This window comes from Nerophis lumbriciformis, linkage group LG04 (genome assembly GCF_033978685.3).
Source record: "Nerophis lumbriciformis linkage group LG04, RoL_Nlum_v2.1, whole genome shotgun sequence".
Lineage (NCBI taxonomy): Eukaryota > Metazoa > Chordata > Actinopteri > Syngnathiformes > Syngnathidae > Nerophis > Nerophis lumbriciformis.
In genome coordinates, this window is record NC_084551.2 from 26,016,643 (window position 1) to 26,031,304 (window position 14,662).

General features: G+C 36.4%; 1 protein-coding gene across 1 annotated transcript in view; it reads left to right on the plus strand.

Moving 5' to 3' along the window:
- Window positions 1-14,662, plus strand: part of LOC133598363 (lysophosphatidylcholine acyltransferase 1) — a 37,075-nt gene that overhangs the window by 18,696 nt on the left and 3,717 nt on the right. Inside the window, exons 7-13 of the mRNA XM_061951074.1 lie at window positions 3,930-3,964; window positions 4,191-4,245; window positions 9,801-9,883; window positions 10,516-10,641; window positions 10,943-11,096; window positions 13,261-13,359; window positions 13,795-13,936. Of these exons, the coding sequence (XP_061807058.1) occupies window positions 3,930-3,964; window positions 4,191-4,245; window positions 9,801-9,883; window positions 10,516-10,641; window positions 10,943-11,096; window positions 13,261-13,359; window positions 13,795-13,936 (694 nt within the window). The remainder of the gene's footprint in view (window positions 1-3,929; window positions 3,965-4,190; window positions 4,246-9,800; window positions 9,884-10,515; window positions 10,642-10,942; window positions 11,097-13,260; window positions 13,360-13,794; window positions 13,937-14,662) is intronic.

Consider the following 14,662-nt stretch of genomic DNA (forward strand, 5'->3'; position numbering starts at 1 on the left):
AAGGATTTTCATAGTCAAATCTGATTTGTTAGATTTTGCCCATAATCAACGATCAGTCGTGTTTGCTTTCTTTTTTTAAGAAAGAAAGCAAATGATTGTGATGGTATGTAATACTGTATACTGAATGTTCACCAGGTCAGTAATGTCACATGGATGTAGAGCTGTAGAGCATTAGGTGGTTCTTCCAATGTTTATTCAATATATGTATACACATATTAGTCTTTCATTAATGTGAACAAAACAGAGATCTCATTGGTTAGATCACTTTTTTTCAACTCATAAAGGCTAAACCACTCTGATAAACAAACATGGTAGAGATTGGATAGTTCAGTGAGATCCTCAGCTAGTAACGCAGAAGACATCAAACCTAATTTGAGGAAGTTGGCTCGTTCTTTGTGGCTAGAAATGCAGCTAATGGGAGCAAGCAATTCTACCTCTAAATTACTTTAAAAATGCATTCAAAAACAGTCAACCATACTTCATTTACCGTACGTTCCGTAACCTGTATAATATTCAAGCTGTAGTGACATTGTTACTGTAAGCATAGTAACAGTTTGGGATACTTCAGTATTAGCCGTAAAAACTAGCTTCGGAAAGAGATAAGCTAGCTTCTACGTTAACAAGAAACACGTTTAAGTTTGTAATGGACAACACAATGCAATAAGACACCAATCTTACTGACTGAAATATGTGACCAATCATTACGGTATCTGTAAAGTATTAGCCCGCATTTCATGTTTTGTTTGTACACAGCTAGCCAGACAGCGTATGTAGTTTTCATAACATGCATGACATACTGTGTGTATCATGATCGATATTAAAATAACTCAGTTGATGGACAGTTGTCTGTCTGGTCCAGCTGAACGGAGACATTTTTCCGGTTTATTTGAGTAAACACTCCATATCGAAATAGTTAGGCTTTTTAAATTTTTAAAAAAGGGTAATTTTATGATATTTTTTTTCTACATTTAGAACATTTCCCTCTGGTCTCCATAACATGTAATGGTGGTTCTTTAGTCAACATTTTGCATTGATTATGTTTTATAGACCGTCTTCAAGCTGCTTTTCTAACAGTCTCTTTGGGATGTGCCATTTTGTTGGCGGTCTTATTTACATGGCTCCACTTCGACAAAGTTTTCTCCCCACCAGCAATGTTGTAGTTTTTAGCGCTTCCATATTGAGTCTACTGACAGTTATAAGTTTGAACTATAAGCTACTTTGCATTAGAAATGGCAACAGTGGTAGATGCATGTGCATATACAAACCAGTCTGCCCCACAACAAAAGGACAGAGAAAAAGGAGCTTATTGACTACATCGTCAGACTGCAATGGCGAACTCACGCAAAGATCTTCAGGAACATTTTCTTCCATGTATGGAGATATCCGCTGACATCACATATTGGGAAAATTCCAAACTGCTCTTTTGGAGAAAGTATGAAGGAAGTCAAGATTGTTTTATAAATATCTCGCCATGCCTCAATGGTTTGATTTTAAATGTACGGCTCTTATGGAATACACACAAACAGGTACCAATATGTAAGAAAAGTTGGGGTCCCCTTTTAAACAATATTTGAGTTAGTACACGCACGTCACCATTTTTCTCACTAAATACATTTGCAAAGGTGCTATTGACATTTCACGCGATGTTGATAACAACCCAAGTAATGCATACATACGAGGAATGTAGAGCCAATAAGATCAGAAATTAAGTTGCACGTAATAGTGTGAAATGACACTGGGAAAAATTATTATAAACACACCAGCTAGTATATATTTAATATGTTGTACAAAAGCATGTGTTTGCAATGACAGCTTCTAGATGCCTCTTCTATGGAGAAACTATAGTCACATGCATTGCTATGGTGTAACTTTGGACCGTTCCTCCGCAGTCATCAAATCTTGAAGGTTCTGTGGGCTTCTTTTATGGACCTTGAGTTTCAGTTCTTTCAATAGATTTTTGATGGGATTCAAGTCAGTTGACTGACATTCTAGCAGTTTTATTTTTATTTTTTTACACCAATTGAGAGTTTCCTTGGCAATATGTTTAGGATAATTATCCTGCTGAAATGTCCACCCTCGTTTCATTTTTATCATCCTCGTAGATGGCAGCAAATTTTTGTTAAGAATGTTTTGATACCCATTCATCCTTGCTTCAATAATGTGAAGTTTGCCAGTACCATTTGCTAAAAATCAGCCCACACTATCATGATCCCACCCCGAACTTCGCTGTTTGTATGTTGTTTTTGGGGTGATGTGCAGTGCCATTTGTCCTCCAAATGTGGTGTGCATTATGGAATCCAAACAGCTCAATTTTGCTCTCATTAGACCAGACCATATTCTCCAAGTATTTAACTGACTTGTCCAAATGTTGTTCGGCAAACTTTAAACAAGCTTTAACAATGTAAATGGTAAACAAATGCGATCAAAAGTTTGTTACAATGGAGCATATTGAAGTCGCTCTATTCTGCCTATAAAGCCCTTAAAATAACATTCAAACACCTCCATTAAGGTTTTATATACAGTACATGATGTAAGGAAATATGTAATGTATTAACAAGCACATTTACAATAACATTCAATATTTACGTATGTTGATCATTTTAAGCATATGCTGCGCATTATTTTAAAACCATTTTTTTAACATCACTTATTGCTGCTCACTGCAGACGACTTTGAGAGCCAAAAAACATAATAAAACATCACTTACTGTGCAAGATCTGCTGTCATTAGGATGCCGACTGCTATATTCCCATTTAAAGGAAGAATGACTCGTAATCCTCGCAAAGAAAAGGGAGGTGGAACCAAGTGTCTTATGTCGTTCTCACCATTCCGGGCCTAAATTGGCTGTCAGTGTGTACAAACTTGTTGTAATACATATTCAACCTTCTACTATCCGGGTGAGAGGCATTATTTATGATCTAGAATGAAGTTTGACGAGTAAGGAAACAAGGAAGCAGCTGATCAGTCGATTATGTCAACATTGCACACATCTCACACACTGAAAATAGTTTTGTCTGTGTTAGTGCTTATAATATATATAAAATATATATAAAATATACAAATATAAATATATTTGGGGGCGGCATGGCGTAGTGGGTAGAGCAACCGTGCCGGAAACCTGAGGGTTGCAGGTTCGCTCCCCGCCTCTTACCATCCAAAAATCGCTGCCGTTGTGTCCTTGGGCGGGACACTTCACCCTTTGCCCCCGGTGCCACTCACACCGGTGAATTGAATGATAGGTGGTGGTCGGAGGGGCCGTTGGCGCAAATTGCAGCCACGCTTCCGTCAGTTTACCCCAGGGCAGCTGTGGCTATGAAAGTAGCTTACCACCACCAGGTGTGAATGATTGATGGGTTCGACATGTAAAGCGACTTTGGGTACTTAGAAAAGCGCTATATAAATCCCAGTTATTATTATTATTATAATAACAATATCACTAATAGTTTAACATTCAAGTCACGAAATGTAAATGAAGATTTGTTGGGGGTTTTTGGATGGTTATTTATTGGGTTTTATGGGCAAAATAGAGGACCTTCCATTGGCTCTGCTGTAAGCAGACTTTTATGTATGTTTATTTACAAGTTAGAATGCATAAAATAAATATACATCTGCTGTCATGTCTTTCATGTATGATTGTGAATAATAGGCAAAATTCCTTTAATTTCTGAGCTTATTTGTTCTACTTTCTTTTGTATTTATGGACTACTTGGATTGTTCCCAACATGGGGTGATTTTTTTTATGCCAACAGCACATTTGAAAATATATTTAGTGATAAAAATGGTGACTTGTTAAATACTTATATTCAGAGGCTGTATATCTTAGTGAAGGGATGTTATGTACTTTCCTGTATTGGCCTGTAACGCAATTTAGAAAAGACTGTTCAAAATGTACTTGAAGTGGATGTTGATGTATTTCTATTTTTTTCAAGGACACAATCACATGGACATGGCAAGGGCCTGGAGCGTAAGTCATTTCTTTGAATGTACAATGCCACGGTCTATGGAATTTTTCAATACAGCCAGTTGGTTATGTACACATAACCAACAATCTTATTTTTTTGTTACAAGAACATTGTTTATCCGAAAAATATTACTTACTGCCTTTACTACTGTATATTTAGTTTCTTTACTCGGTTACCTCTCAATCTAATCTTTGCATTTGTTTTTATTCATTACTTCTTTTAATCCAGGTTTGAGATCTTGTGGCTGACACTCTGCCAGCTACACAATGAGTTTGAAATAGAGGTAAGTGTAAAACCGTTTGTTTGTATATACACTACCTTACAAAAGTAAGTACTCTCCTCACATTTTTGCAAAATATACTGTTAGTCACCACATAGCTTGTATCAACCACTGGCAACAAAAAAAGAAGAAGAGTACACTCCTAACTGAAAATGTCAAATTGTTCCCAAAGTGACAATATTTCCAGCACGGCCTTATCTCTTGGACATTGTGTTCTATAGAATTTCAAGGGGAACTGCACTTTTTTGGGGAATTTTGCCAATTAACAATAATTACCGGTATGACAAGAAGACAAAAGTTTGTATGTTTTTTTCCGCTTTCTAACTTGTAAAAATGTGCATGTTCTTGGTGGCTAACAATGCATGGGAGAAATTCTACCTCTAAATCCATTTAAAATGCATTCAAAAGCCGTACACAATACTGCATTCACGTTACGTAACCTGTATAATAACCAAGCTGTAGCAACGTTGTAAAAGCCAACACTGAGGAACTCTTTTACTAGCGTAGTAACACATCGGGATGCTTCGGTATTACCGTAAAAGCTAGCTATGGCAAGAGATAAGCTGGATTCTATGTCAACACAAAACGCATTTGAGCTTGCGATAGACACCAATTTATACTGACTAAAAAACATGAACAATGATATTATAGTATCTGTAAAGTATTAGCCCACATTTCATGTTTTGTATGTACACAGCTTGCCAGACAGCGTATGTACTGTAGTAGTAGTAATAACACGCATGACGTGCTGCGTGTATCATATTTAATATTTATAGTGTGACCCATTCGATGGACAGTTGTGCGTTGGTTCCAGTTGGCCGGGGAGTTTTTTCCCTGTTTATTTGAGTAAGCACTTTTTTGTCGAAATAGCTTGGCTTCAAGTTCAACATTTACAGCTTCAAATCAAGCCAACCTCACTCTCGTCTTCCGTTTGCTCCAATGTCTCACCCTTCCTTTGTGCTCGCTTCTATAAGCAGCAGTTCATCCTCCGTTTATTTTAGTTTCAAAAAGACAAGGCTTTGAATCCTCATTTGACCAAAATAGTCGTTTTCGTTGTCAATTACAAATTCTGCCATGATTAGAAAACACTTGTTTTTTCCCGGAAGTAGGAACACACAGTTGTTCCCAGAAGTCGGAAGTGCGCTGCTATGAAAATGGAAATCAATGCGTGGAAGAAATCAGTTCCCGCAATGATTAAAATGACCAAAATACTGTAGATATTGTATATATTACATTTTGTTATGAAAATGTCTGCTACTATATTATATATAGACTTGCAGTGTGTATATAAAACGTTGATGGAGGGTTTCGAAGTTGCTTTGAAGGCTACAATGCATTAGCCGCATTTTCCAAGCGTTTTTTATCATCTTTAAAAGCCTGAAAAAAAAGATGTGTTCTTGTCTGTCATAATGATTGTGAATAGGCAAAATTCCACAAAAAAAAAAGTGCAGTTCCCTTTAAACGTGTTTCCTCTGAAATTCACTTCCTCTCCTCACTCATTGTGCTATTGGATGTTGTATCCTGTGCGCTTCTAGCTTCCAATGTACCAAAGGTGCTAAATAGGTAAACAAAGAAACGATCCTGGATTAGGGATGTCCCGATCCAGGTTTTTGCACTTCCGATCCGATACCGATATTGTTTTTGCATTTCCGATCCGATACCGATACTGACCGATACTAATACTGGCCTATCCGAGCATGTATTAAAGTTTAAAGTTATTTAGCCTACTTAGTTGTCAGAATCATGTTGAAAAGGGTTTTAGTACTCTTGATAACAACTAGCCAGCTGAATTAGGGGAGTTTGAATAATACACAATGGTTGGTAACAAGAAACTGACCTGTTTATTCAAGGATAAACACAAAATAGACAAAATTATACATGACAAACAGAAATGGCATCATTGAAACTAGGGCTGGGCGATATGGCCTTTTTTTAATATTGCTATATTTTAAGGCCATATTGCGATACACTATATATAGCTCGATATTTTGCCTTAGCCTTGTATGAACACTTGATGCATATAATCACAGCAGTATGATGATTCTATGTGTTTTGATTGATTGAGACTTTTATTAGTAGATTGCACAGTGAAGTACATATTCCGTACAATTGACCACTAAATGGTAACACCCGAATAAGTTTTTCAACTAGTTTAAGTCGGGGTCCACTTAAATTGATTCATGATACAGATATATACTATCAGATATATACTATCATCATAATACAGTCATCACACAAGATAATCACATTGAATTATTTACATTATTTATAATCCAGTGTGTGGAGGGGGGCGCCGAATGTAAGTGTCAAAAAGACAGCCAAAAGAGTTTGATATGAGAATAAATCTAAAGTTAAAATATAGGGTAGAAATGCACCCATTTGCAGGAAATGTAGTCTTGATTTTCAAAATTTTCTTTCAAGGCTTGCATGTCTACATTAAAATATTTTTCTTCATACTGCATTAATATATGCGACTTTTAAACTTTCATGCAGAGAAGGAAATCACAACTAAAAAAAGTAACTAATTTTTTCATACGGTGTTGATGTGGAAATTTTTGCTTCGGCATTTTGATGGTGTGGGTGTGTGGCACCGAATGGAGATAAGCGTCTCGACAGACGTCACAATATTTGAACAATGATGACGAAAACTGTTTTCTCTGTCGTGTCCGTGTGTCAAATTGTTATGCGCTTATTTTTTAATTTGATTTTGTGCGTGGCATAGATTTGCTATGCGCAGAGGACGCTTAAACAGTGCGCAATTGCACAGGCGAGCACCTTAGAGGGAGCGTTGCTCGCACGGCTGCGCTAGCATCACAGCTAACGTTAGCCATGCTGCTACCTCTCTGCTCGGGGAGGACGTATACGTATGTGACGTATGACGTGACAGTATGTGACGTGTGTAAGAAGGTGCACTTGCTGTCTGTGAGAGGGAGACACAGGAAAGTGTGAGAAGAGCCTGTCGTGTAATGCCAGCAGCTAAAAGCAACTGCGTGAGAATTCACAGACCTGTGGATGTGTTGAAGGTGTGCTGGAAAATGCGGAACGGAAATTACGGAGCAGCAGAAAAGTGGAATGCATACCTGCCAACTACTCCGGTTTTCCCGTAATTAGTACGGTTTTCATCAACCTATTCCGGGTTACGGTTGCAGTGATAAAAAATACGTTTTTTCATTAATTAAAAAAAAAAAATGTTTTAAATGCGCGAGGCTATTTATAGCGCCGCTGCCAAGCATGAGGCACCTGTTGCCATTGTTTCCAAAGGAGCGAACGATCATGGAATCAGCCGGAGAAACATCGCAAACGAGTCTTAAACCGAAAAGAAAACTGCAGTCATTCCGTAAAGAATATTCAAAAGCCTATCCGGGAATAATTATCCGTTCCAAAAAGGGTGAAAACTACGCGAATTGCACCTTGTGCAGACAAGATTTTTCGATCGGACACGGAGGAATTAGCGATGTAAAAGACCACGTTGGGACAAAAAAAACATAAGTCTAATGCCGTTGCTAGCGATACAAGTGGAAAACTTTCAACGTTTTTCGGATTTTAGCCACAAAAAGGTAATGACACCAATGTTATCTATTGGAATTGTTTAGTACTGTTAACAGTGTTTATACTATTTATGCTTTCAAGTCCAAGTTGAAGAAATCTTGTTAAATGTTGACAGCATAACTACCAAAATACAGAAGTATGTCCTTAATATTGTTGCAGTGCTATTTCTGTTGAAAAGTTAAAATGATTACATTAGAGATGTGATGTGCCACTTTTCAAGTGTCTGATGGCTTAAATTAATTTTCATTAATTTTTCATATTTTGAATTCTTTTGAAAGGCTTCCAAAAAAACTACATTTGAATTGTAATTCCATGCTATTGACAGGACTATTAATTTTAATGAAGTTAGCTTACCATGTTTACAGTATGATAATTGTGATAGAAATGTGAATTTTAGGCACAGAATATTTTATACAATTGAACAAGGCAGTAGATTATACAAGCTTGGACAGAAGGTTAATAATGACACCAATTTTTTTTTTAATGGAATTGTTTAGTACTGTTTTACCATTTGTTTACTGTAAAAAGTGTTTATACTGTTTATACTTTCAATCAACAAATTGAAGTCTTGTGAAAGGTTGACAGGATAACTGGCATTAATTGTCAAAATAATTTCAAACTATTGAAGTTAGCTTACAGAATCAACATGTCAATCAACCCATATGATTTTTGCTGTAATATTTTTGTTTTGAAAAGTCACTGTGACTGATAGAAAAGTGATGGTTTTAGCAACATTTTAACCTGTCTGAATGCTAATAATCATTTTGCGTCGGGGGGCGAAGCCTGAACCCCCCACCAGGACTTTGTCCTGGACCTACCGGGGCCTGCGGCCCCTGGACCCTGGCTACTAGGTTTTTCTGATTTCAAAAGTTGGCAGGTATGGGAATGTATTATTTAAATCGGTGCGTTGGAAAACACGGACCGGAGTTTTTTTTTAAACTGGATCTGGATCGGCATTTTCCCATGCCTTGCCGATACGCAATTTTTGGCAAATATCGGCAGCCGATCCGATCCAAATATCGGATCGGGACATCCCTATCCTGGATAACCTCAATTAAAAATGTAGTTAATTCCTCTGTCTTCTACTTTTGTTTACCTGCAAGCGTCAACGTACTGTGCATCCGGAAAATATTCATAGTGTTTCACTTTTTCCACATTTTGCTATGTTACAGCTTTATTCCATAATGGACTACATTCATTTTAGTCCTCAAACTTTTACACACAAAACGCTATAATGACAATGTGAAATACTTTTTTTTTTTTTTTGCAAATGTATTAAAAATAAAACACCAAGATATCACATGTACATAAGTATTCACAGCCTTAGCTCTGTACCTTGTTGATGCACCGTTGGCAGAAATTACATCTTCAATTATTTTTGAATATATTGCCCCAAGCTTGGCACACCTAATTTTTGGACAGTCTCGTCTATTCGTTTTTGCAGCACCTCTAAAGCTTTATCAAGTTTGATGGGAAGCTTCAGTGCGCAGCCATTGTCAAATCTCTCCAGAGATTAAAGTCTGGGCTCTGACTGGGCGATTCAAGGCCTTTTACAGAGTTGTCCTAAAACCATTCCTTTTGACAATTGTGTTTTCAGTATAACCCGCTTCATATGTTATTTTTAAGGAGTAGTACATTTACACAAATAAGATGTACACTGCTTTACATGATATCACTGTGTAATTTATTTAGTGTTGTTCTCTGAAAAAACTATTTGCAGAAAATATAAGCGTACTATGAGGCACTTTATGCATCTCACACAGTAATGCCACTTTTTTGCTGTACAAATTTGTAATTCCTGAAGTAAGTGCAGTTGTCAGTTTTCCTTTTCCGTACTTACTGGTGTATTTCTGGATTAGTCTGCATCTCATAGTTCCTCACATGATATAAGATATGTCTATTCCTATTAATTTCCCTGCATTAATTTCACATCTTTTAAAGGGGATAACAGTGTTTGACATTACATTATAATATATTTAAATAATTTATTGAGCATTCTCTTTCCTCAGTTTCTTCCAATTTATACACCCTCTGAGGAGGAGAAAAGAAATCCTGCTCTCTTTGCTATCAATGTGAGGCGTGTCATGGCTGAGTAAGTACTTAGTGTTGTGTATTTGTATTTTTAACTACTGTTTATGAAGGTGGTGGGAAGTGTTAATTCAAGTAAGTTGTAAATTCAGAAAACAATCTTATGTATATGTCTACTTTAAAGTTTTACAGCTAACCAGTCTACACCAACTGCTACACTTGACTTAAGCTTTACAGCAAATGCATTTGCATGCGTTCACCCATTTATTATCAAAGCAATGGGTTTTTTTTATGTATCTGTCGCTCCATTTTTTGACCCTTTTTGCTGTTTTTTTTTATTATTTAGTTAGATTTTTACAACATAAATAAAAAAAAACTAAAAACTTTTGCATTACTTTATACACCACCAGTAGTGGGCTTGTGAAGTAACTGCAACTTTTTGAGAAACCACATTTTATAATACAACAGTTGGAGGAGAAGGTGTTCGTAAAGGTAGGCTGTCTGGCCTCTATTACTCATATATAGACAGGAAATAATGTACAGCACTACAAGCCGATCAAACACAGCCTTTCCGGTCCATAACTGAAATTGGAAGTAAAACCAGTGAAAGGCAACATGATCAGCGGTCAATGAATACATTTTAGCAGGTCTAGATATTGTATATTGAAGATTTGTTATTGTCTTTATTTTGCACAGAGCCTTAGGAGTCCCCATTACAGATTATTCATTTGAGGACTGCCAGCTTGCCATGGCAGACGGCCAGCTGAGACTACCAGTTGACACCTGCCTGTTGGAGTTTGCTAAACTTGTTAGGAGATTGGGGTAAGATATCCCAAATTCACAGTACCGGAAACTGAGTTTGATTTTACCATCGTATAAGGAAATTGTTTCTACATATTGATTACACGTCCCGATATGGTGGCCTCTTAAATAAATCAAATTCCAGGAAAACTAATGAGTCATTGAAACAACTGTGTTGGAAGCAATACTAATATGATACACAGATTTATAAAGGTTTTTAAGGAAGTTAAACAATTGACAGATGGGCTAAGATTCTTATTTCTAAATGTTTTGCTTTTTTGAATGATGCACAGTATTGATTGAACTGTATGTCCCATTACAGGCTGAAACCCCAAAACACTGAAAAGGTTCTGCAGGAGTATGGGAACCGTTCCAGGAAGCTAGAAGAACAGAAGCTCTGCTTGGAAGACTTGGCTCAGTTCTTGGATGTGCCTGTTTCAGACATGCTACGAGATATGTTTGCCCTTTTTGATGAGGTCAGAGCTTACTGTCCTAGGCTAATTGTCTTATAAGTTTGAGAAATGTTATTTATTATATGTTTTATGTAATTCAGTTTTTTCAGTGAAATTATTGCCAGAAAGGTCTTTTTGTGTGCCCTGTCTCCGTTATATCTGTTTGCCTGCAAATAATTTTGCTGAACAGACTGCCCAAACAAAGACTTCCACACATTGGGGACTCAGTCTCTGTGTATAATGGATTTTGAGTATTGTAGAGTTGGGACGCGGTATACAGATTACAGCCAGGGAACTCTTGAATCATTATTATATTGTGTGTGCGGGTAGTTTATTTGTTATAAACCACGTACAGAACGATGAACAACGCCATATATGTAAGTACATTTAAATACGTACATTTTTGTATATCACCTTTCACAGACAAAATGCCACAAAGTGCTTTCCTACACAATTGATGTATAAGAAAACACGTGCAAGAAAAAAGGCCAATATAAAAACACACTATAACACAATATATAAGACAACATAAAAATCATAGCAGTCCAAGAGAAGCTAATTAAAAGCCGTAACAGTCTTTAAGTTTGCTTTTAAAGATGTCAACTGAGCGCAATGGGGACGAAAAATCATTCCAAAGCATTGGAGCAACCGCCTGAAAAGATTGATGACCTTTAGTCCGAAAACAATTGTGTGGAACCTTCAGCAGATTCTGATCCAAAAACCTCAGAGCCCGAGTTGGGGTGTAAGGCTGGATCAGATCACTGATAAAGGAAGGAGCCTGACTGTCTCTTTTCTTCATCCTAGCAAACACTGCATAATTCTGTGAGTGTTTGGCAAATATGCTTTAAGACCGTCTGCATTTTTATTATATACTTTTTTATTGAGCCCAGCTGCAAAATAGCCCACCACGGGTCAAAGGAAAGTTGGTAAAAGGAATGTGTTGTGGAGTGAAGCGCTCGTCTCGTGCATACATCTAATTGTGTCATCTGATGTAAACTTAGTGTGTGCATACAGTTGTTGTTCTTGAATATAACACAAGTGCCACTGCCAGCACAAAAATATGGTAAAAAATATATATATATTTCAAAAATGTTCAAGAAAAAAGCAACAAGGGATTTAACTATATATATTGTGATCACAGGTATCGTTATAACAGTAGTGTTGAATGTGTTAAATAGTACCCTTAACAATGAAGTATTTTTACTAAGTTTTATTTAAAAATTGTAATGAGACAAAGTATATACTTTCTTGCTTCCTAAGAGCCATATTATATCTGAGTGTTTATATGTTTATCTTCTGTTTTAATTTGTAAAGGGTTTAAAATATTTTTTAATAAAGCAAAACGAGTGTGGCATTACCAGTTTGTGATGTCACACGGGTTAATTTCCTGTTGTTGACACATCCATGTCATATTCCTCCGTTCCACCATTCTGTTCTAAGAGAACACAGCTTGTAGGTTCAATGTGCACAATTGAAAAGCTTAGTTGCTTAGACAGCAATGTTTTTATATACTGTACGTTTTGAATGGGGTATGCTGTTATTGTCTTGTATTCATGTTAGCATTTAAGATTGCTAGACAGTCATTAAAGCACGTGCTTGCTTCTCCGGTAAATAATCTGTATAACAGATGGGTACATTTATCAAAGTGTGCTTATCAATCACAGTTTTGAGATCATTTTGATTTAAAACTGTAATCCTAACGGTGAGGAGTTTTACCACGGTTAATTACTAATACGATTTATCGTTACATCCCTAGTAGCAACGTATTAACTGGTCTGTTTGGCTTTTTCTTCGCTTGCTGCTGATTGCCCTCTTTGTGAACAAGAGGTTTTGAAAAAGATGAAAAGATTTTAAATGTTCTTTTATCCATTTCAGTAATATGCATTCTCCAAAATGTTCTGTTTGCAAAACTCTTAATTGTTCTATATTAACAATGTTTTGTGTTAACATTTTGGATGTCTGGAATGGATTAATTGGATTATTTCTTCTGGGGAAAAAAGTGCCCAGTTTTTGTGCTATTAACTTTTTGGAACGGAATAGTATTAAAAATTGAGATACCTGCATATCATATGTTTATTGTGCTATCTCATAAATGCTAATGTTAACTGACATTCTTGCCACCTAAATGAATACATTGAGGGACATGATCACTGATTTCATATTTTATGTGCTACCTTCACTTTTCTAGCATGAAGAAAACAGCATGGATGTGAGAGAATACGTGATAGCCTTATCTGTTGTATGCAGACCTGCTAAAACTCTGGAAACCATGAAATTGGCTTTTAAGGTGAGTTTTATTTTGGTTTAAACCAATCTAACTGCTGGTTTGAATCGTTTTCATAAACGCTTCTTCAGTAGAATACCAACAATATCCACACAGCTTTCTAGGATCATTTTTATTTTGTTTTTGGTGTAAAACAAACGGATATGTAATGTTAAAAGTGATTGGTATTGAGTTTGCTTTTAAGGTTATTCAACTAAACTCTTTGTCTGGTAGCAGGAAGTTGCTTAAATCATGTCCGTTTTAATTTAGTCCGTCTTCAATGTACTTTATGAATGAGGGTCTCATGAAATGTTTTACATTCAAAGATATTACCACAATTTATAAACATCTAATGGTGCTCTAATAAGTCTTTTATAGTCTCAAAGCCAAGGTAAAGTTTGTGACCGCAACAGTCCAAAGCAATTTATATATATTTTGCTTATATGGCGTATTTTCCAGATGTTTGAAGCAGACGAGGATGGCGCTATCACAGAGACAGAGTTGGCAGTTATTCTGCAGACCGCTTTGGGAGTGAGTCACCTCATTGTAACACGACTGTTTGCTGCCATTGACAGTGAAGACACGGAAAAGGTCACATTTGGTAAGAACTAACAATCTTATATACAGTAAGGCATGGCAAGGTTATTTACAGAGCACAATTCAAAAACAAGGCACATCTCAATGAATTTGAATATTTTTCAAAGCAAATTTATTTTAGTAGTTTAATTCAAAATATAAAATTCTTATACAGTGTAATATCCTTACAAGAGCAATTGGTTCCATGATCGAGGTTATAGCTCAAAACTCTCGTATCTGAAATCAACGTTGCCCGTTGAAAGGAATTTAAATTAATTTAAATGGTGCTTGATCCCCCTAAAACGGCAACATTTTAGCATGTAACATGCACTTCAATTTGATCCTTTTTTGTTAAAAAAAACCCAGTATTAATAGTAAAAAAATCTGTAAATATTTTCTTTGTGGAAAATAAAAATTTTAACATCATTAAAACAAAGTTTACACTATTCTAACTCTACTTTGTCAGTGAGTCGATCGCAGGACCACCATCTTCTGAGACAGGTACTAACTGTGTGCCACAGGAGTGAGACTAATCACCAGGGAATTATTGTTTTCAAATTCAAATCAATGAGATAGTAAGAAGTGGATAGGAATATGTTAGATGTAAGATTCCTTTAAGTAACATTTTTGTCATTTCTAAATTGACAGTTTACATATGCGCTTCTTGATGCAAAGCAGAGGGCCCTATGCACATTTGGGGGAGGTACAGAGGAGCCGCGGCATGACGTGTGTATGAGAGAGAGCGAGAGGG